The sequence below is a fragment of the Scyliorhinus torazame genome, chromosome 14 (assembly GCF_047496885.1).
Source record: "Scyliorhinus torazame isolate Kashiwa2021f chromosome 14, sScyTor2.1, whole genome shotgun sequence".
Classification (NCBI taxonomy): domain Eukaryota; kingdom Metazoa; phylum Chordata; class Chondrichthyes; order Carcharhiniformes; family Scyliorhinidae; genus Scyliorhinus; species Scyliorhinus torazame.
The window spans coordinates 34,554,203-34,578,499 of record NC_092720.1 but is presented as its reverse complement, the minus strand read 5'-3'; the positions used below and the strand labels follow the sequence as shown (position 1 = coordinate 34,578,499).

The 24,297-nt window shown below is 46.5% G+C and overlaps 1 protein-coding gene across 7 annotated transcripts in view; it reads left to right on the top strand.

Annotated features, from left to right (window-relative positions):
• The window catches only part of LOC140389625 (plastin-1-like), a 194,578-nt gene that overhangs the window by 159,076 nt on the left and 11,205 nt on the right, over positions 1–24,297 (top strand). For all 7 annotated transcript variants that reach the window (XM_072473903.1, XM_072473906.1, XM_072473905.1 and 4 more), the window contains exons 11-14: positions 4,437–4,515; positions 8,171–8,285; positions 11,294–11,427; positions 15,714–15,837. In XM_072473903.1, the coding sequence (XP_072330004.1) occupies positions 4,437–4,515; positions 8,171–8,285; positions 11,294–11,427; positions 15,714–15,837 (452 nt within the window). The remainder of the gene's footprint in view (positions 1–4,436; positions 4,516–8,170; positions 8,286–11,293; positions 11,428–15,713; positions 15,838–24,297) is intronic.

Sequence of the window (24,297 nt, the reverse complement as noted above, 5' to 3'; positions counted from 1 at the left end):
CAATGGAAAGATTTTTCTTGTACTTATCTTCCTTCCTGGGATGGGAATATTGCTGGACCATGTGTGCACTGGGATGGGGATATTGCTGGACCATGTGTGCACTGGGATGGGGATATTGCTGGACCATGTGTGCACTGGGATGTGGATATTGCTGGACCATGTGTGCACTGGGATGGGAATATTGCTGGACCATGTGTGCACTGGGATGGGGATATTGCTGGACCATGTGTGCACTGGGATGGGGATATTGCTGGACCATGTGTGCACTGGGATGGGGATATTGCTGGACCATGTGTGCACTGGGATGGGGATATTGCTGGACCATGTGTGCACTGGGATGGGGATATTGCTGGACCATGTGTGCACTGGGATGGGGATATTGCTGGACCATGTGTGCACTGGGATGGGGATATTGCTGGACCATGTGTGCACTGGGATGGGGATATTGCTGGACCATGTGTGCACTGGGATGGGGATATTGCTGGACCATGTGTGCACTGGGATGGGGATATTGCTGGACCATGTCTGCACTGGGATGGGGATATTGCTGGACCATGTCTGCACTGGGATGGGGATATTGCTGGACCATGTGTGCACTCTATATTTTTGGACTACTTAATATTCTGACAATTCCTGTTAATGACCAGAAGGTTATAATCTATTGTGCCATTGAATGGAAGTTATTGTCTCAACTTTGTTTAGCTAGCTACATTGTACCATCAAGGACACAGACCATAGGGTAGAGTTCAGTTTTTTGACTTCCTCATTTGTAGTGATTGTCACATTAAGACTAGCCTTACTGAGAAAGGGCCCTGTGGTCTGAAAACAAAGAACAAAGAAAAGTACAGCACAGGAACAGGCCCTTCGGCCCTCCAAGCCCGTGTTGACCATGCTGCCCGACTAAACTACAATCTTCTACACTTCTTGGGTCCGTATCCCTCTATTCCCATCATATTCATGTATTTGTCAAGATGCCCCTTAAATGTCACTATCGTCCCTGCTTCCACCACCTCCTCCGATAGCGAGTTCCAGGCACCCACTACCCTCTGTGTAAATAAACAAACTTGCCTCGTACATCTACTCTAAACCTTGCCCCTCGCACCTTAAACCTATGCCCCCTAGTAATTGACCCCTCTACCCTGGGGAAAAGCCGCTGACTATCCATTCTGTCTATGCCCCTCATAATTTTGTAGATCTTTCAGGTCGCCCCTCAATCTCCGTTGTGAGAACAAACAGAGTTTATTCAACCACTCCTCATAGCTAATGCCCTCCATACCAGGCAACATCCTGGTAAACCTTGTCTGCACCCTCTCTAAAGCCTCCACATCTTTCTGGTAGTGTGGCGACCAGAATTGAACACTATACTCCGTTGTGGCCTAGCTAAGGTTCTATACAGCTGCAACATGACTTGCCAATTCTGAGACTCAATGCCCCGGCCAATGAAGGCAAGCATGCCGTATGCCTTCTTGACTACCTTCTCCACCTGTGTTGCCCCTTTCAGTGACCTGTGGACCTGTACACCTGGATCTCTCTGGCTTTCAATACTCTTGAGGGTTCTACCATTCACTGAATATTCCCTACCTGCATTAGACCTTCCAAAATGCATTACCTCACATTTGTCCGGATTAAACTCCATCTGCCATCTCTCCGCCCAAGTCTCCAGACAATCTAAATCCTGCTGTATCCTCTGACAGTCCTCATCGCTATCTGCAGTTCCACCAACCTTTGTATCGTCTGCAAACTTATTAATCAGACCAGTTACATTTTCCTCCAAATCATTTATATATACTACGAACAGCAAAGGTCCCAGCACTGATCCCTGCGGAACACCACTAGTCACAGCCCTCCAATTAGAAAAGCACCCATTGCTACTCTCTGCCTTCTATGACCTAGCCAGTTCTGTATCCACCTTGCCAGCTCACCCCTGATCCCGTGTGACTTCACCTTTTGTACCAGTCGACCATGAGGGACCTTGTCAAAGGCCTTACTGAAGTCCATATAGACAACATCCACTGCCCGACCTGCATCAATCATCTTTGTGACCTCTTCGAAAAACTCTATCAAGTTAGTGAGACACAACCTCCCCTTAACAAAACCATGCTGCCTCTCACTAATACGTCCATTTGCTTCCAAATGGGAGTAGATCCTGTCTCGAAGAATTCTCTCCAGTAATTTCTCTACCACCGATGTAAGGCTCACCGGCCTGTAGTTCCCTGGATTAGCCTTGCTACCCTTCTTAATTAATGCTCTGTGGAGTTAACAGAAAAAACAACTGAAATGTTTTTTTTTAAATGACACAGTTACAGAACAAGTCATTTGAAATGTATTAAATGCATTAAAATTGTACTGTAGATACAGTGACCTGTAATTTGCAGCAGATGGGCAATGAATGACATCCACCATTAACTAGCCTTGCCCTTATCTATGTAATTATGATATTTTGCAGTGCAGGTTGTTGACAGTGTGAGCTGATAAGACCACAGCGGGGAAATAGGCAATCCGAGTGAACAGGATAAACAATGGTTTAAGAGAGAGATATGCCAATTGGGTTAAAGGAAGAACACTGGGAAGGAAAATGTAAATTAGTGTCATCAAATCGAATGCCAAATCGGGTGCAGAAAGAGAAATAAAAAGAGGGAAAGAAAGATTGAACAGAGGGAGAAGAAACGTTAAAGCAGGTTAAAGGGAGTGATAACAGAATGGTAATGTCATTGGACTAATAATCCCGAGTCCCAGGCTAATGCTCTGGGAGACATAAATCCCACCATAGTTGAAGTTAAATTCAATGATTAAACCTGAAATATAAAACAAATCTCCGTAATGGTGATGATGATAGCCATCACTGATTGTTCTTAAACCCCCATCTGATTCATGAATGCCCTTTTAGGGAAAGAAATCTGCCACCCTTACCTGAAAGCAGTCCAAGGCAGGCCAGCAACACGGTTCAATTCCCGTACCAGCCTCCCCGAACAGGCGCCGGAAAGTGGCGACGAGGGGCTTTTCACAGTAACTTCATTTGAAGCCTACTTGTGACAATAAGCGATTTTCATTCATTTCATTAATTGGTCAATGTGTGACTCCAGACCCACAGCAATGTGATAGACTCTTGGCCTGCCCTCTGAAATGGCTAAACAAACCTCCCGGTAAATTAGGGTCAGGAAACAAATGTCCTGGCTAGCGATGCCCACATCCCACGAAAGAATATAAAGAAAATTAAGTTTACAATAATTGCATATCCAACAAAAAAGCTTCCATTCATGTAGTGCCTTTCATACACCTCGGGGAATCTCAAAGTGCATTACAGGAAAGTAAATTGTAGTTACTGTTGAAATGCAAAAAAACAATTAAAGCCAGAAGAGATAGGCCTCCACACTGTTAATTTCCAGTACCAGAGAGGTGCACTGTCTGTAATTAATGCTTAGCTCATTGGTAAAAGGATCTCTGACAGCAAATCCAGGCTTAATTACATATATAAGGAACTTAAATGGCTCCAGGACAGGCTTGTTACATCATTTAACACCAACTCTCACCTCTTGTCATGAGTCTTACTTTGATTCTACCGAGCAGATACTTGTTGTTCAACACATTTCAATAGCAAGCCAAACACAGGGATGCTGTTTATGCAACTGAAACTCTGGCAATGATGTTTGGATTTCCACATACGTCACAGAATTGTCACAGTGCAGAGGCGACCATTCGACCCATCATGTCTGCACCAGCTCTCTGAGCAATTCACGTGGCGCTGTTATGCCCTGTTACCCTGCTCGTTCTTCCTTTTCTGGATAATAGCTTAAATCCCTTTTAAATGCTTCGATTAAACTTCCCTCCATCGTGCTCTCAGGCAGTGCATGCCACACCGTAGCCACTCGCTGCGTGAAGTGTTTTTTCGTATCGCGCGGTTGCTTATTTTTGCCACTTGCTTTAAATCTATGCCCTCTCGTTCTTGATCCTTTCACGAGCGGGACAGTTTCTCCCTATCTACTCTTCAGACCCCTCGTTATTTTTGAACATCTCCACCAAAACACCGATCTGACTCCTTTCCTCCCAAGGGAAACAGCCCGGCTTCTCCAATCCATATTCCTAACTGAAGTTCCACCTTCCGGCAATCATTTGCCCTCAGTTGAAATTGCTGCAGCATTTGTGAATGCCATTCGCGTTGCCATTGTTTTGAAAGCAAATTATGAGGGATGATGCTTTTTTTAATACATCCTATGAGTTAAGTCTTTTTGTTAAAGTAACCAGCAGGATGTGACAGCTGTGGACAATAGATAAGTACATCCATGTGACTTTCAGACCAATAAAATCCTACTGGAGAATCAAGTACTCTGGTATTTCCCCCCCCTATTTCCTGGCCTGTTGCACCAGTCTTTATGAGGTTCTTTAACTTGGTTGCCACGCCACTCCGTTCTCTCTCCATTAATCCTGTATTGTTCTAGGTGAATCGAGGGAAGAAAGGACCTTCAGGAACTGGATGAATTCACAGGGGGTGAGTCCCTTTGTCAATCACCTTTACAGGTAAAACATATTTATCTTCAGTTTGATGATTCTATGAAGAAGTGAATGATCTGTAATACTGTTGCTTCTATTGGAATTTTAAGTACTGACAAACTGCTTCCTGTATAAACCCAGTCTTGGCTCATTGACTAGGTTAAGGATAATCTAAGAAAACAAAAGTCTGACAGATTTGTTTTGGATTCCTACAAATTTCTTGATACACTCCATATGAACAATTTTGCACGAAACTTGAAGCAATTGGAGTCCATTGTAGAGCACAGGAAACTGCAACAAGAGTACTAACAAAAGATGTTGTCAGTCTGGGTTCATGGACATGGGGTATTACATGGCATAACGTGAGGTCATGCTTGGAACTTTGCTGCTTCTAATGTGCACAAGGTCTGGTTTTAAAACTAACCACGTCCCCATTAATAGACAATACAAACTAGGGGTAAGAAAAGATTACTAGGCTCGTCACTGAGCCACTAAGTGATACTGTTTCTTCTCCAGCTGCTTGTACTGCGAATAACTATGGGAGGGAATTAGGTAAATAAAAACTAGGGGCGGGATTCTCCGCAATCGGCGCGATATCCGCCGACCGGCGCCAAAAACGGCGCAAATTAGTCCGGCATCGTGCCGCCCCAAAGGTGCGGAATTCTCCGCATCTTGAGGGGCCGAGCCCTCGCCTTGAGGGGCTAGGCCCGAGCCAAACTGATTTGTGCCCCGCCAGCTGGAGCGGAAATGACTTGGCCGGGCGACGCATGCGCGGGAGTGTCAGCGGCCGCTCACGGCATCCCCGCGCATGCGCAGTTGAGGGGGTCTCTTCTGCCTCCGCCATGGTGGAGACCATGGCGAAGGCAGAAGGAAAAGAGTGCCCCACGGCACAGGCCCGCCCGCGGATCGGTGGGCCCCGATCGCGGGCCAGGCCACCGTGGGGGCACCCCCCGGGGCCAGATCGCCCCGTGCCCCCCCCCAGGACCCCGGAGCCCACCCGCGCCGCTTTATACCGCCGTTCGAAAGGTGGTTCAATCCACGCCGGCTTAGCGTGGGTTGAAAGCGGCGGGACTTCGGCCCATCGCGGACCGGAGAATCGCCGGGGGATTCCCGCTGACCGGCGTGGCACAATTTCCGCCCCCGCCGAATCTTCCTGATGCATTGGGGAGGAGTTTTCTAATTCCTCTTGAATCTAGGGCGGGATTCACGCCGGCCCCCGTCGATTCTCCGACCCGGTGGGGGGTCGGTGAATCGCGCCCTAGTTTCAAGAGGAATTAGAAAACTCCTCCCCAATGCATCAGGAACTTCAATGTGTTTGAGGAAAATATGGCTTATCCATGACATATCACATTCCTTACTGTCCCTCACTAGATTTGGGCAACAATTTGTGAATGTATCTATATAACCAAAATATAGCACTCTTGAATTTTGATTTTTTACTGAACAATATTTCATAGAATCCTGTTTACTTTACTTTCTCCATAGTTATCTTAGATTTCTGATGAACGCAATCGCTGAAGTCCTTTCCCTGTATCATTACTTCTAATAGCATCCATGCATGTAAGACGAGGCGTTTGTTTCTTGGCTCCTTTTGAATAACACACGACACTACTGTAAATTATACTGGCTACCACAAATCCCTTTCACTTATCAAAATGAACTTTTCCTTTTAGCTAACCATTTAACATATTTTTGTTGAGTAAAGGATGGCACAGTGGTTAGCATTGCTACCTCAGCACAAGGGACCCGAGTTCAATTTCGGCCTTGGGTGACTGTATGGAGTTGCACATTCTCTCCATGTCGGTGTGGGTTTCCCCCGGGTGCTCCGGTCTCCTCCCACAGTCCAAAGATGTGCATGTTAGGTGGATTGGCGATGGTAAATTGTCCCTTAGTGTCCAAAGATTAGATGGGGTTACGGGTTTTAGGGGGATTGGGCCTAGGTAAGGTGCTCTTTCAGAGGGTTGGTGCAGGCTCGATGTGCCGAATGGCCACCTTCTGCACTGTGATTCTATAAAGGAGTCACCACAGAGCTCTGGGAAATGCTACTTCCCATTAAACCCCTCCCTGTTTTTGCTGTTTGTCCCATTTCTTTCCCAGCATCTCTCTTGGGGTGGGGTGGTGATGGTGCATGGCAATGTCACTGAGCAAGTAATCCAGAGGCCAGGCTAATGCGCAAATCCTATCACGGCAGAATTCAGTTAATAAAATCTGGAATTGAAAGCTAGAGCCCCCACCCCACCCCCCAAGCATGTTTTAGGGAGGGGAGAAAAGAGGGTAAATTAGAAAGAATGGCCTTCCTACTGAGTTCTCGCCCACCCTCATCTCGGCAATTTTACCCTGGTGCAGACAAGGCCTCTGAAGCGCCTGTTCTTGCACCAATTGAGGCCCTTATGTGGTCAATTATTGGCAGCCATTCAGTTCAAGGATAATTAGTGGTGGGCAACAATTGCTAACCTTTCCAGCAACCTTTCCACTCATCCCATGGATAAATAAACAATTAAAAAGGGCAGCACGGTGGCACAGTGGTTAGCACTGCTGCCTCACGGCACCGAGGTTTGATCCTGGCCTTGGGTCACTGTCCGTGTGGAGTTTGCACATTCTCCCCATGTCACCAACCCAAAGAAGTGCAGGGTAGGTGGATTGGCCACGCTAAATTGCCCCTTAATTGGAAAAAATGAATTGGGTACTCTAAATTTATTTTTAAAATGATCCGCAGGCTGATTTTGGATCAGCTGTGCCTCTGTCAAACCAACTAAATTCAGCACTGACAATTGCACATTGGGTGAAAAATTACATGATTATAAATATACAATAAATAGAGTAGAATTTTCAAAAATAAAGTTTGGAAAAGGACTTTGCAAATAAATCTCTTATTCTAGACAATTTGGCAAAGCTAATAAAATATTGGGATACATCAGTGTAGAAGCCAGTAAAGTTCATGCAAATACTGCATAATACACAAATTAAACCATGTCTGGAACACGGGGGCAACATTTTGTCCACTCCCGTCAGGTGTCCCAACCATCTAAATAAAGTGAACAGTTAAAATGGAGTTCAGCACAGTCAACTGAGTTTTGGATCATGGAGGAATGGTCCAGTGTTGGGTCATGGAGGAAGGGTCCAAACTATTCTTGAACTGGGATAGGTTTTCTGTTGAATTTGTTTACTTTTCCCTTCACGTTGGATCTCCCATTCACCAAATTCTTTAAGACTCAGCTGACGGCAGGCGTTTCCGGTGTACAGGGTCACATGCTTAGCTACCAGGATCCTAACCAGTACCTGGCACAATGCATCAATTTATAACTGTTGGGTCAGAATCCTGGAGCTCCCTACCGAACCTCATCGTGGAAACATTAGCAAGAACTGAAAGTGTTGAAAGCAAAGACCCACCATTGCCACCTAAAGGGCAGCTGTGGTTGAGCAGTAAATTATGACTTTGTCAGTTCGCCACATCCCTCGACCAATTAACAAAGCATTGCACTTCATCATCCACTTCACCAGACTGTAAAAAATCAGGAGTAAAACAGAATATGGTATGCGTGCATAGCAGGTCTTGTCAACATCCATAAAGAGAAAAGACTGGTTATGGCATTTTGGTTACACACATTTCATCATTATGCTTGTTTGACACTTGTAAAGTTTACATAAAATGCTTACCTGCTGCTGTTTTGCTTCAATCCAGTGACCTGACTGATGGCTTAGTAATATTCCAATTATATGAGAAGGTCACTGTGCCAGTGGATTGGTACCATGTCAACAGGCCTCCTTATCCACAGCTTGGGGCTAACATGAAGAAAGTATGTTGAATTAATTACCTCCCTTTTAATCAGTCTCAGAACACTAGTGATGCCTCTTTTTTATGCTGTTTTCATTGTGCAGGGCATGCATTTATATCATAGATATTCAAAATGTGTCTCATTTGGTAACATTTTTATTCTGTAATAAAGCTGGAAGAAACTGTTCATTGTTAAACTTCTTACAGCCAGTGGGTGAAGGAGGAGACCAGATGTCAATCTTTACTCCATTTTTGATCTATTTCACAAAGCGAAACATTGCAAAATGTAATGCAAAAACGTGGTTGTTATGTCAATGGATCTACTCTCAAATATGTGGCCAAAAAAGTAGAAGTAAACTTTTCATCTCCCATGACCTTTTGTTGACGTGTGATAACACTTTAGCCAATCTGTTCCACACGCTGTTGAGGTGGAAACACTATCTAATGCCACATAGTTAAATGAAGCCATGGCTAATCCTCTCATGAAACTAAAGATTCATCTGACTTTCGACTGTTCATTATCTTCAACCTCTGAATTCTCTTTCATGCGTCACTTCAAGAAGCCTGCTGTTCTGCTTTGGACAGGTCATCCCATAATATTTTGAGGTGCACGTGTTAACTGTCCCTCTTTCTTTCCTGGGGCCGTAACTTTTCCTTTATCGTTGCACCCACTGGATGGTCTTGAAATGCCGCAATCATTGATTCCACCACATTATTGATAGTACGGAATGTCCCATTTGTGGCATCAAAGCTGCTGGAAATGACTGCTTTTGGTTTGGTAGACTCCAAAAAGGGGGTCACTTTCTGAGACCTCACTTTCTGAGACCTGAACCCTAGTTAAGACCATACGTGACACTTCATAACAACCCAGTAATTTAAATGTTAGCACTGGGCAAAGAAACTCCAAAGGAAGTGACCATGCCGAGACCACACCCTGTTTCATCCTTGGTTGGGATGTAACCTGTGTCCATACATCCTGATCTTTGGAGCCAGACTCCCAGTACATGGGTGGGTAATTATAACCTGACAATTTACACTTGCTTTCAGACATTCTTCAGAAAACCTACTGGAATTATAATCTTCTGACTTAAAATTCCTTTTCTTGGTTTCCAATATTTGCTTTTCTCTGCTGTCGTTTTAAACTTCTTATTGCCAATAGGTGAAGGAGGAAACCAGAAATCAATCTTTCGATTTATTCACAAACGGAAACATTACAAATATATAGCTCCCACGGCCAGAGTCAATAAGTGTCTCTTTATACTCGTTTGAGTATACCAATTTAAAAAGTGTTCACCTCTTAAAGCGGCACTGTAACAATAACCTAAGTTTTAACAAAAACCTATCAAATTATTTAAAATATTGGTGTTATGATGCACCCCTGTGGCACCAACCGGTTGTTGAAAGAATGTCTCTTTGTATGTACACAAGTAATTATGTAATGAGTGCTCCTAACTAGCATACACTTGATCTTTATTTAGCCAATTAACTTTTGTCCTTGCTGCCTGAATGATTAGCGTCTTAATTTTCTCCCCATCATGACTCCTGAGGGAGTGCAATAGCATAGGCAACAGTTCCCCTCTATTTGGGCCTGGAGGTATCACAGCTGAGGCAGTCCTGTCTTCACCATAGCTTTCAGCAGGTTGCTGAGTAGAAATTGGAAACAGAAGCTCTGAAGTATCCTTCCCCCACTGTACGCAGCCCGCTCCTTTTCCAGCTGATTAATTTTAAGAGACACCACTGCTGCCCCAAGAGAATCTTGGAATTGGTGTTGGAAAATCTAACCTTCCTCCTCAACTGTGTGGCTCAGCTCCACAATACATCTACCTTCACTCTGGAAGCCTCTGATTCATCTTCATTAAACACATGCAGATCCTAGAGCTGAGGTTCTAGTCAAAATATGGCAAAGGTGGTGTTTTCAAATCACAATAATACATTTGCACCGCAGAACATCTCCTCCGTGTGGATGGTTGTAAATAAACTTGATGCCAATCATTTTGTTTTTATGATGAAATAATTAATAATGTGGAAAAGGATTAAAGAAATCTCGGATTTGCTGACATAAAGTCATAGGTAGAATTTAATTTGTCTCGCAGCAGCAGGTGGGGGAGCGGGGAGGGATCGCCTGATTTGGTTCTTTGGCCCATGGATGGAGGTCCCCCTGATGGCTGGCTGGAGGGGATGGAGAAAACAGGCCCATTACCCACCCCATGCCTTCAGCAATGATGCCTCTTCCCCCACCCCCTCACTGGCCAACTGGCCCCAGCATGCCCAGCTCCACTTAACGGAGTTCTGGACCTGCTCCATCTTTCTGGTTCTGGCCAGATGCAGTTCCAGCAGTGGCCACTGCCCCTGGTGATGCTGCAGGGACTGAAGAGCTGCCTGCCCTCTAATTGACTGGCAGCTCTTGGGAGACTGGATTCCTACCCTTATTGGGACGGGAATCCTGATGCCAGGCAGATCATTGACTGATGGGTACAGAGTCGTGTTGGGGCTCAAAATAGCCATGGCCAGGTTACCCCCGGCATCTTGACCTGACGTCGCACTCTTTGGCCTCTGTTATCATAAGCCCATATTTCAGCGACAAGATTTTAAGATCCATAGATGGTAATTGAACTGAATGAAAATAACTTTAGAAATGTTACTTTTTGAAAAAAATTAATTTGCAACAATTTAAAAATAACTGTGTATGTGTGTGGTGCCCCCCCCCCCCCCCCCACACACACACACACATGCACAGTTTGGCTATGTACTAAAAACCCAGTAAAATCATTCTGTCTCATTCCTAATGGTTGAATCAGAGACTGACTTTGTAGATGCTTTGTGAAATGAAATGAAAATCGCTTATTGTCACAAGTAGGCTTCAAATGACGTTACTGTGAAAAGCCCCTAGTCGCCACATTCCGGCGCCTGTTCGGGGAGGCTGGTCCGGGAATTGAACCGTGCCACTGGCCTGCCAGGGTCTGCTTTAAAAGCCAGCTCTTTAGCCCTGTGCTAACAAATTAATCTGACATTTGCTCTCGCTGGTTTTAGCTTGAAAACTGCAACTATGCTGTTGAATTGGGCAAAACAAAGGCCAGCTTTTCCCTTGTGGGTATTGGTGGGCAAGACTTGAATGATGGCAATCCAACACTTACACTGGCACTCATCTGGCAACTTATGAGAAGGTAAGAGAATCTCTAGTTGATGCAGTCATGTAGATTTTTAAAACATAAAACATTCTTGTGCTCCCTTCTTGGCAGTATGATCTTTCAAGCGTTCAGTTGATTGAAAATTATAAAGAAACATCAAAAGAGTTAACATTGTGCTGGCTAAGCTCACTTGTTTTGAGAAATGTTCTTTGGCAAGATGTTGGGATAGAGGGAATAAATAAATCTGATTTAATGTTACTTGGAAAGAGCTGATTGTTATTGAAAACAGTTTTTTTTTCTAGAATACAAAAGGGCAAACAGTTATATCCTCTCCATTGTATATTATATCTTTTTTCTTGGCCTCCCTATCTTAAGAGACAGTGGGTGCATGCCAGTGGGTCATGATTGGTTTGGCAGCATCTGGCTCTCTCTCTGTGGTCTTGTCTCTCTGTGGTGTTGTCTCTCATGTCTTGCCAGCGGCTGCGTCTCTTCTCTTTGCCTCTTTTCACATGCTCCTTCACTGCTGTCCACCAGCTGTGGCGATTGATGGGAACATGCTTCCAACGCTTGTGGTCCATGTTACAGGACTTCATGTCATGTTTGTAGACGGCTTTGAAGTGAAGGGATGGGCGACAAGTGGATCTGGTGCCAGTGGCTAACTCACTGTGCAATCCATTCTTGGGGATCGTGCCAACATCCATGCGGCTCACATGTTCAAGCAATCTCGAGCGCCGCTAGCTCAGTATGGCATCAGACCCAGCTGCTAGCTGATTCTGAACCGCACGCTAGCCATCTAGTCAACAGGGCCAACTGTTCATGTTCTTTTCTGGTATCCACCCCCATTTCCGAAGTCAGTTCCGTATTTGCTCAAGACATGGCTGATATTGTGTAAAAGTGGTCCCCTGACTTTTGCCCCCAAAATCATTCATTTCTCTCATATTCGTTGACCCCCAATATTTAGCCCAAAAAACCCAAACTCTTTGCACTTGCCACTCGTTCACCACTAAAGTCCAACTCTCCCTGGTGCAAACCTACTCATTGATGGAATTATGGAATAGCACGCTGTGAAAGTAGTGCTTTACTCCCCATGTCTGCGCACGTCATTGTGTAATGTCCAGGCTACCACCTCACTGAAACTCTCTGCATTTCTGCCAATCCCTCTCTAATATGGCAGCATGGTGTCAGGAAGGAAGGGCAAATATATAGCCCAGCTCAAACACACAGGTTGTTGAAATTGCAAAGCGGACAAATAATTGCACAGCAGTTAGAGAATTCAAGACCTTGGGTAAAGAGCATTAGAGATTGGTTGAAGCTTTCTGCGCAGTTTGGGCAGCTGCCTAAGAATAAATGCGCAAACAGAGGAAAGCCTAGCACATGGCAGCAGATGGAAGATGAAGTTGCAAAACAAGTCATTTGAGAATCGCCAGAATGGACTTTCGGTTTCTCAAGGGTCTCTCTGAGGCTTCGCCCTGAATCAAGCGAGACAATTAGCCTTTGCAGATTTCAAACCCAGCCTTGGATGTTTATGAAGACAATGTTTTGCACGTAAGACCAGGATTTCAGAGCATCTACAGCGTAACCTGATGACAGGCTCTTATCGCATTTCAGAAATTTACAATCAAATATCGACAAAAGATTGGATAACGATTGGCAGGTATGGGGAACATGGATCAGAATTCCATAAATTATGACATGCCAGCCAGTCAGATGGTGAGAAAGGTTGGAGAGACAACCCTGTGTTCGTGAAGACAACTGGCCATGGAAAGCATAGGCACCCAGGAGTGTTATTGTATGTATCTGATGAGACAAAGCTCAAGTCAATGGTGATATTCAAAAGAAAAACCCTCCCAGAACAGCAATTCCCAATAGGAGTAGCCACCCACATTCACGATAAAGGATGGATGGATGAAGGTGGCTTGAAAATACGGCTGAGCAAAGTTTGGAGTTTCTGACCATGAGGATTACATAAAGAAGATGATCTGCTCGTCTGGAACACGTTCAGATCACATCTTGTTGATGATAGTGTTGCTGTAGTTAGACCACAAAACAGTGACATTGCAGCAATTTCCCAGTGGCCTAACCAACCATATTCAACCATTGGATGTCTCTCTAGATGAACCCTTCAAGGATTGCACGAGAGAAAAGTGAAATGACTGGATAAGTGGAGAGGCAGCATTTAGCCTCCATCATTCGCCACTCTGTTTGAATGGGTTGTAGGGACCTGGAATGAAATCTAAACTGAGATTGTCTTCAAATCATTCAGGAAATGTGGGATATCCAATGCTCTTGATGGAACAGAAGATTGTTTGTGGAATGATATGGCTGATGCCGATGTTGTTGATGATTTATTTGACGATGACGTTTCAAGAGCAGACTGGGGTGCGTTATTTGGTTCTGAAGATGAGGCGGAGGATTTTTTTAATGGATTGAAAAAAAACTATATTGAGGTTTTACATTTTAACAAATAATGCAACAGGAATAGTACAGCCAAGTAAAGGCTCGACATACATGAATGCAGAGGGGAAGAGGAGAGAACAGCAGTACAACTGGGTCAATACAATCATTAGACATAACTTGACACCTCTGATAAGCCCCACCAGTGATGGACGGAAAATAGGACAAAGCCATGAAAACAGGTGAAATGGTCCACACCTTCCATGCAGTGATTGAAATGAAATGAAATGAAAATCGCTTATTGTCACAAGTAGGCTTCAAATGAAGTTACTGTGAAAAGCCCCTAGTCGCCACATTCCGGAGCCTGTTCAGGGAGGCTGTTACGGGAATCGAACCGTGCTGCTGGCCTGCCTTGGTCTGCTTTCAAAGCCAGCAATTTAGCCCTGTGCTAAACAGCCCTTAGTATGCTTCAATGAAGGTACTGTGAAAAGCCCCTAGTCGCCACATTCCGGCGCCTGTTCGGGGAGGCTGGTACGGGAATTGAATCGTGCTGCTGGCCTGCCTTGGCCTGCTTTAAAAGCCAGCGATTTAGCCCAGTGAGCTAAACCAGCCCCTCGCAATTATCACGAGAGCTCAGGATTCATTTTCGCGCCATGTTCGGGCACGTACTAACAATAATAATCTTTATTAGTGTCACAAGTAGGCTGACATTAACACTGCAATGAGGTGACTGTGAAAATCTGCATCTCCTTCAACTCCAGCGCCAGAGGCACCAATGGCACGCCACAATCTCCTTGCCTCAGGGGGGCAGGATATCGACCCAAGACCAGGCCCCCGCGCACATATGAGTTCTCTCAGGATGTCCCTAATAAATATTTTCCACTTTCTCTGTCTGTTAGCTTTGACAAATAGTCATTGGACTCGAAACGTTAGCTCTTTTCTCTCCCCACAGATTCTGCCACACTTGCTGAGATTTTCCAGCATTTTCTCTTTCGTGTCCCTAATAAGTGCCTTCGAAAAGTAACATCCTAAGCTCGGGGGGGGCACAGGATACCGACCACAGCCCCGTGCCTGGCACCCTCTGACACACAAAAGTCAACTCCCCCAGGACTTCCGGCACACCCCACAGCTCTCTCCCTGCTGCTCCACCCCCACTGAAGAGCACACTGCTCGCCCGGATGAGGAGAAGAAGAATAAACCCCTTAAAGTAAAAATACCTGAGTTGGTCCAGGAACAATCAACAAATGAATCGAGGATTAACCAAGCCCATTTATTCCCTAAAAATGGTGACCTCAGGGAAAAGTTGGAAGAGTCCAGTTCTCCCCAGGATAGATAATCTGCCCAGGCCATTGACGGAGATAGGATGCTTAAATTCCAAATAACAAAAAGCTAAATACAAACCCGATATGGGTTAGCTCTGACTGGGGGGTGGGGGGGATCCTCGACCTCGGTGAGGACTTAACGAACCCTACCACCAACTTCACACTAACCATCCACCCATCTCCCTACCAGCAATAGTGAGGTGATGCGGGAGGATGGAGTTCAGTTCCTCCGAACTATTGCTTGTGTAAAAGTCACATGCTGACTTTTTGGCTAAAACCCGAGTCATGGGAACTTGAGTTTTGCAAGAGTAGATTACTCGATATGGCAGGTTAGGATGCTCTGTCCTCTAGGAAGTGTATAAGAAGCGACCATGGTGATGCGATTATGTATTCTCCCCATGGAACATTTGCTTCCGTCTCAATGGCAAAATGCCACATTCTTCTCTCTCTAATTCAATGTTGCCCAGTTAGTGCTGGATTTTTATTGCCAATCTGTAGGATTATGGAAATGAGCATTTGCTTTGGTTCAGATGCATGTTATAAAAAGGACACATCATGAAACTTTTGGAAATGTTCAATCTTTGACCTTCCACTTGATTCTTTCAGATATACTCTGAAGGTGCTTTCAGATCTTGGAGACGGATCTAAGGTGACAGATGAAATCATTATAAAATGGGTAAATGTGACCTTGGCAAATGCGAAGAAGAAAAGCTCAATTACTAGCTTCAAGGTAAATGCAAAATATGAGCTATTTTACCTTATCCGATTTGGCGTTCTGAATTGGGAAATTGCTGACCTACCAGTCCTTCCACTGACTTTTGAAGATACAATTCTGTTTTGCTCCTCCTCTTTCCTCTCGCTCGTGTGCAGAATTGTTTCATTTGGCCCATGAAATCTTCACCAGCCCTCTGAAAGAGCACCCTACCTAGGCCCAAACCCTACACTATCCCCGTAACCCGACATAGAGCCAATTTAGCATGGCCAATCCACCTAACCTGCACATCTTTGGACTGTGGGAGGAAACCGGAGCACCCGGAGGAAACCCACGCAGACACGGGGAGAAAGTGCAAACTCCACACAGTCACCCGGGTCCCTACCACTGTGACTCAGCAGTGCTAATCTTTGTGCCACCGTGTCCCCCTTTTTTGTTTGCTATGTACAGCATATCTGATTGGGTTGTGAGCATTGAGCGACTGAGACCTGTTAACCTTCCAATCATTATCCCCCATGCTTTGGTTTACTTGTTTTGTCTTTATGGCACGGTGGCACTGATGCCTCACAGCGCCGGGGACCCAGGTTCGATTCAGACCTTGGGTGGTCTTATGAAGGGTCGGTGCACACTTTATGGGCCGAATGGCCTACTTCTGCATTGCAGGGGTTCTATAATAATTTGTGTTTCTCATTGTTCAGCATTGATATGATGCAAGTGAATTTTCCCAACTTCAGTTTCTGTCCAAGTATAATCTAGATGAGAGATTTGTCTGAGGCAGATGTCTCGACCCATCCACTTGCACATTCCTAAAGTAACATTTATCGTGCAATAAATGTACAATTTTGTTATTCGAGGAAATAAAATCAGAACTTAACCCATTTTCTAATCACAACTAAAATTCTCACCCCGCACCATTCATAATATGATGCACTTTTCTAAGCAGAGAGTTTTGTTTGAGGCTATGGGGCGGGATTCTCCGACCCCCCGCCGGGTCGGAGAATCGCCGTGGGCTGGCGTGAATCCCGCCCCCGCCGGTTGCTGAATTCTCCCACACTGGATATTCACACCGAAAAAAGTCTGCACTGACCCTGTGAAAGATCACCCTAACTAAGCCCAATCCCCCGTAACCCCTTTTGGACACTAAGAACCAATTTAGCGTGGTCAATCTACCTAACTTGCACATCTTTGGACTGTGGGAGGAAACTGGAGCACCCGGAGGCAACCCACGCAGACACAGGGAGAAAGTGCAAACTCCACACAGACAGTTACTCGAGGTCAGAATCAAACCCGGGTCCCTGGCACTGTGAGGCCGCAGTGCTAACCACCGTGCCGCCCCACTATTCTTAAATTCTTATTCTTAAAACGCGTCCAGTCAATATATAAATGCAACTCTGTCATTTCAGATGCATGCATAAAATGTACCTAGTTATTTAATTCCCATTCCTGTTACAATGCAAGCATTTCTAAAATTCCACCTTTCCCCATACATATTACAATTTAACTTAAACCGGTTCCCATTTAAATGCGAGTCTGACACGCAAAACTGTTACTTATAGAAACAATGAACATGGGATGTGGGAAGGCCATTTGGACCTTGAGGGCTGCTCCGCCATATAATAAGATCATGCCTGAACTGTTTGTGGTCTCCATTCCACTTTCCTGTCTGCCCCCCATAACCCTCAACTCCCTTGTCTATCAAAAATCGGTCTGGGTATCGACCCAACCTCTTCAACCTTTCCTTATAGGATAAGCCCCTCATCCAGGAATCAGACCAGTGAGCCTTCTCTGAACTGCTTCAAATGCATTTATATCCTTTTTCAAATAAGCAGACCAGAGTTGTACACCGGACACCGGATTTGGGCTCCCCAAAGCTGCTGTAAAACCTCCCTACTTTTTATATTCATTTGCCTTGCAATAAGCACCAACATTTTGTTTGCCGTCTGAATCACTTGCTGTACCTGCACACTACAATTGTCACCTAGGACACCTAGTGGGGACACGAGGTTCTGCAATCTCTCTCCATTCAAATAGTATACTGCTTCGCTATTCTTCCTGCCAAAGTCGACAAGTTCACGTTTCCCTACTTCATACTCCATCTGCCAAAACTTTCCACACTCACTTAACCTGTATAATACTTTTTAAAATTGTTCTGGTATGGGATGTGGGCATCGATGGCAAGGCCAGCATTTGTTGCCCATGTTCAGGAACTGAGAGGCTTGCTAGGCCATTTCACAGTTGTGGACTGGGTAAAGATGGCAGCTGTGGATTGGGTAAAGATGGCTGCTGTGGATTGGGTAAGGATGGCTGCTGTGGATTGGGTAAAGATGGCTGCTGTGGATTGGGTAAAGATGGCTGCTGTGGATTTGGTAAGGATGGCTGCTGTGGAATGGGTAAAGATGGCTGCTGTGGATTGGGTAAAGATGGCTGCTATGGATTGGGTAATGATGGCTGCTGTGGAATGGGTAAAGATGGCTGCTGTGGATTGGGTAAAGATGGCTGCTGTGGATTGAGTAAAGATGGCTGCTGTGGATTGGGTAAAGATGGCTGCTGTGGATTGGGTAACGATGGCTGCTGTGGATTGGGTAAAGATGGCTGCTGTGGATTGGGTAAAGATGGCTGCTGTGGATTGAGTAAAGATGGCTGCTGTGGACTGGGTAAAGATGGCAGCTGTGGATTGGGTAAAGATGGCTGCTGTGGATTGGGTAAGGATGGCTGCTGTGGATTGGGTAAAGATGGCTGCTGTGGATTGGGTAAAGATGGCTGCTGTGGATTTGGTAAGGATGGCTGCTGTGGAATGGGTAAAGATGGCTGCTGTGGATTGGGTAAAGATGGCTGCTATGGATTGGGTAATGATGGCTGCTGTGGAATGGGTAAAGATGGCTGCTGTGGATTGGGTAAAGATGGCTGCTGTGGATTGAGTAAAGATGGCTGCTGTGGATTGGGTAAAGATGGCTGCTGTGGATTGGGTAACGATGGCTGCTGTGGATTGGGTAAAGATGGCTGCTGTGGATTGGGTAAAGATGGCTGCTGTGGATTGGGTAAAGATGGCTGCTGTGGATTGGGTAAAGATGGCTGCTGTGGATTGGTTAAGGATGGCAGCTGCGGATTGGGTAACGATGGCTGCTGTGGAATGGGTAAAGATGGCTGCTGTGGATTGGGTAAGGATGGCAGCTGTGGATTGGGTAAAGATGGCTGCTGTGGATTGGGTAACGATGGCGGCAGTGGATTGGGTAACGATGGCTGCTGTGGATTGGGTAACAATGGCTGCTGTGGATTAGGTAAAGATGGCTGCTGTGGATTGGGTAAAGATGGCTGCTGTGGATTGGGTAACGATGGCTGCTGTGGATTGGGTAAAGCTGGCTGCTGTGGATTGGGTAAAGCTGGCTGCTGTGGATTGGGTAAAGCTGGCTGCTGTGGATTGGGTAAAGATGTCTGCTGTGGATTGGGTAAAGATGGCTGCTGTGGATTGGTTAAGGATGGCAGCTGCGGATTGGGTAACGATGGCTGCTGTGGAATGGGTAAAGATGGCTGCTGTGGATTGGGTAAAGATGGCTGCTGGTGATTGGGTAAGGATGGCAGCTGTGGATTGGGTAACGATGGCTGCTGTGGATTGGGTAAAGATGGCTGCTGTGGATTGGGTAACGATGGCTGCTGTGGAATGGGTAAAGATGGCTGCTGTGGAATGGGTAAAGATGGCTGCTGTGGATTGGGTAAAGATGGCTGTTGTGGAATGGGTAAAGATGGCTGCTGTGGATTGGGTAATGATGGGAGCTGTGGAATGGATAAAGATGGCTGCTGTGGATTGGCTAAAGGTGGCTGCTGTGGATTGGGTAAGGATGGCAGCTGTGGATTGGGTAAGGATGGCTGCTGTGGATTGGGTAAAGATGGCTGCTGTGGATTGGGTAAAGATGGCTGCTTGGATTGGATAACGATGGCTGCTGTGGAATGGGTAAAGGTGGCGGCTGTAGAATGGGTAAAGATGGCAGCTGTGGATTGGGTAACGATGGCTGCTGTGGATTGGTAAGGATGGCAGCTGTGGATTGGGTAAAGATGGCTGCTGTGGGTTGGGTAAGGATCGCAGCTGTGGAATGGGTAAAGATGGCTGCTGTGGATTGGGTAACGCTGGCTGCTGTGGAATGGGTAAAGATGGCTGCTGTGGATTGGGTAACGATGGCTGCTGTGGATTGGGTAACGATGGCTGCTGTGGATTGGGTAAAGATGTCTGCTGTGGATTGGGTAAGGATGGCAGCTGTAGATTGGGTAAAGATGGCTGCTGTGGATATGGTAAGGATGGCTGCTGTGGATTGGGTAAAGATGGCTGCTGTGGATTTGGTAACGATGGTAGCTGTGGATTGGGTAACGATGGTAGCTGTGGATTGGGTAAAGATGGCTGCTGTGGATTGGGTAAAGATGGCTGCTGTGGGTTGGGTAAGGATGGCAGCTGTGGATTGGGTAATGATGGCTGCTGTGGATTGGGTATAAATGGCTGCTGTGGATTGGGTAAAGATGGCTGCTGTGGATGGGTAACGTTGGCTGCTGTGGAATGGGTAAAGATGGCTGCTGTGGATTGGGTAAAGATGGCTGCTGTGGATTGGGTAACGATGGCTGCTGTGGAATGGGTAAAGATGGTTGCTGTGGATTGGGTAAAGATGCCTGCCGTGGATTGGGTAAAGATGGCTGCTGTGGATTGGGTAAAGATGGCTGCTGTGGATTGGGTAAAGATGGCTGCTGTGGATTGGGTAAAGATGGCTGCTGTGGATTGGGTAAAGATGGCTGCTGTGGATTGAGTAAAGATGGCTGCTGTGGATTTGGTATGGATGGCTGCTGTGGATTGGGTAAAGATGGCTGCTGTGGATTGGGTAAAGATGGCTGCTGTGGATTGGGTAATGATGTCAGCTGTGGATTTGGTAAGGATGGCAGCTGTGGAATGGGTAAAGATGGCTGCTGTGGATTGGGTAAGGATGGCTGCTGTGGATTGGGTAAGGATGGCTGCTGTAGATTGGGTAACGATGGCTGCTGTGGATTGGTAAGGATGGCAGCTGTGGATTGGCTAAAGATGGCTACTGTGGGTTGGGTAAGGATGGCAGCTGTGGAATGGGTCAAGATGGCTGCTGTGGATTGGGTAACGCTGGCTGCTGTGGAATGGGTAAAGATGGCTGCTGTGGATTGGGTAACGATGTCTGCTGTGGATTGGGTAATTATGGCAGCTGTGGATTGGGTAAGGATGGCAGCTGTAGATTGGGTAAAAATGCCAGCTGTGGATTGGGTAAGGATGGCTGCTGTGGATTGGGTAAAGATGGCAGCTGTGGATTGGGTAAGGATGGTAGCTGTAGATTGGGTAAAGTTGCCAGCTGTGAATTGGGTAAGGATGGCTGCTGTGGATTGGGTAAAGATGGCTGCTGTGGATTGAGTAAAGATGGCTGCTGTGGATTGGGTAAAGATGGCAGCTGTGGATTGGGTAAGGATGGCTGCAGTGGATTGGGTAACGATGGCTGCTGTGGATTGAGTAAAGATGGCTGCTGTGGATATGGTAAGGATGGCTGCTGTGGATTGGGTAAAGATGGCTGCTGTGGATTGGGTAACGATGGCAGCTGTGGATTTGGTAAAGATGGCTGCTGTGGATTGGGTAAAGATGGCTGCTGTGGATTGGGTAAAGATGGCTGCTGTGGATTGGGTAAAGATGGCTGCTGTGGATTTGGTAACGATGGCAGCTGTGGATTGGGTAAAGATGGCTGCTGTGGATTGGGTAAAGATGGCTGCTGTGGATTGGGTAAAGATGGCTGCTGTGGATTGGGTAAGTATGGCAGCTGTGGATTGGGTAATGATGGCTGCTGTGGATTGGGTATAGATGGCTGCTGTGGATTGGTTAAAGATGGCTGCTGTGGATGGGTAACGTTGGCTGCTTTGGAATGGGTAAAGTTGGCTGCTGTGGAATGGGTAAAGATGGCTGCTGTGGATTGGGTAAAGATGGCTGCTGTGGATTGGGTAACAATGGCTGCTGTGGAATGGGTAAAGATGGCTGCTGTGGATTGGGTAAAGATGGCTGCTGTGGATTGGGTAAAGATGGCTGCTGTGGATTGGGTAAAGATGGCTGCTGTGGATTGGGTAAAGATGGCTGCTGTGGATTGGGTAAAGATGGCTGCTGTGGATTGGGTAAAGATGGCTGCTGTGGATTGAGTAAAGATGGCTGCTGTGGATTGGGTAAAGATGGCTGCTGTGGATTGGGTAAAGATGGCTGCTGTGGATTGGGTAAAGATGGCTGCTGTGGATTGGGTAAAGATGGCTGCTGTGGATTGGGTAAAGATGGCTGCTGTGGATTTGGTAAGGATGGCTGCTGTGGATTGGGTAAAGATGGCAGCTGTGGATTGGTAAGGATGGCAGCTGTGGATTGGGTAAAGATGGCAGCTGTGGATTTGGTAAGGATGGCAGCTGTGGATTGGGTAAGGATGGCTGCTGTGGATTGGGTAACGATGGCTGCTGTGGATTGGGTAACGATGGCTGCTGTGGATTGAGTAAAGATGGCTGCTGTGGATTGGGTAAAGATGGCTGCTGTGGAATGGGTGAAGATGGCTGCTGTGGGTTGGGTAATGATGGCTGCTGTGGATTGAGTAAAGATGGCTGCTGTGGATTGGGTAAAGATGGCTGCTGTGGATTGGGTGAAGATGGCTGCTGTGGATTGGGTAAAGATGGCAGCTGTGGATTGGGTAATGATGGCTGCTGTGGATTGGGTAAAGATGGCTGCTGTGGATTGGGTAATGATGGCTGCTGTGGATTGGGTAACAATGGCTGCTGTGGATTGGGTAAAGATGGCTGCTGTGGATTGGGTAAAGATGGCTGCTGTGGATTGGGTAAAGATGGCTGCTGTGGATTGGGTAAAGATGGCTGCTGTGGATTGGGTAACGATGGCTGCTGTGGATTGGGTAAAGATGGCTGCTATGGTATGGGTAACGATGGCTGCTGTGGATTGGGTAAAGCTGGCTGCTGTGGATTGAGTAAAGATGGCTGCTGTGGATTGGTTAAGGATGGCAGCTGCGGATTGGGTAACAATGGCTGCTGTGGAATGGGTAAAGGTGGCTGCTGTAGAATGGGTAAAGATGGCAGCTGTGGATTGGGTAACGATGGCTGCTGTGGATTGGTAAGGATGGCAGCTGTGGATTGGGTAAAGATGGCTGCTGTGGGTTGCGTAAGGATCGCAGCTGTGGAATGGGTAAAGATGGCTGCTGTGGATTGGGTAACGCTGGCTGCTGTGGAATGGGTAAAGATGGCTGCTGTGGATTGGGTAACGATGGCTGCTGTGGATTGGGTAAAGATGTCTGCTGTGGATTGGGTAAGGATGGCAGCTGTAGATTGGGTAAAGATGGCTGCTGTGGATATGGTAAGGATGGCTGCTGTGGATTGGGTAAAGATGGCTGCTGTGGATTTGGTAACGATGGTAGCTGTGGATTGGGTAACGATGGTAGCTGTGGATTGAGTAAAGATGGCTGCTGTGGATTGGGTAAAGATGGCTGCTGTGGGTTGGGTAAGGATGGCAGCTGTGGATTGGGTAATGATGGCTGCTGTGGATTGGGTATAGATGGCTGCTGTGGATTGGGTAAAGATGGCTGCTGTGGATGGGTAACGTTGGCTGCTGTGGAATGGGTAAAGATGGCTGCTGTGGATTGGGTAAAGATGGCTGCTGTGGATTGGGTAACGATGGCTGCTGTGGAATGGGTAAAGATGGCTGCTGTGGATTGGGTAAAGATGCCTGCCGTGGATTGGGTAAAGATGGCTGCTGTGGATTGGGTAAAGATGGCTGCTGTGGATTGGGTAAAGATGGCTGCTGTGGATTGGGTAAAGATGGCTGCTGTGGATTGGGTAAAGATGGCTGCTGTGGATTGAGTAAAGATGGCTGCTGTGGATTTGGTATGGATGGCTGCTGTGGATTGGGTAAAGATGGCTGCTGTGGATTGGGTAAAGATGGCTGCTGTGGATTGGGTAAAGATGGCTGCTGTGGATTGGGTAATGATGTCAGCTGTGGATTTGGTAAGGATGGCAGCTGTGGAATGGGTAAAGATGGCTGCTGTGGATTGGGTAAGGATGGCTGCTGTGGATTGGGTAAGGATGGCTGCTGTAGATTGGGTAACGATGGCTGCTGTGGATTGGTAAGGATGGCAGCTGTGGATTGGCTAAAGATGGCTACTGTGGGTTGGGTAAGGATGGCAGCTGTGGAATGGGTCAAGATGGCTGCTGTGGATTGGGTAACGCTGGCTGCTGTGGAATAGGTAAAGATGGCTGCTGTGGATTGGGTAACGATGTCTGCTGTGGATTGGGTAAGTATGGCAGCTGTGGATTGGGTAAGGATGGCAGCTGTAGATTGGGTAAAAATGCCAGCTGTGGATTGGGTAAGGATGGCTGCTGTGGATTGGGTAAAGATGGCAGCTGTGGATTGGGTAAGGATGGTAGCTGTAGATTGGGTAAAGTTGCCAGCTGTGAATTGGG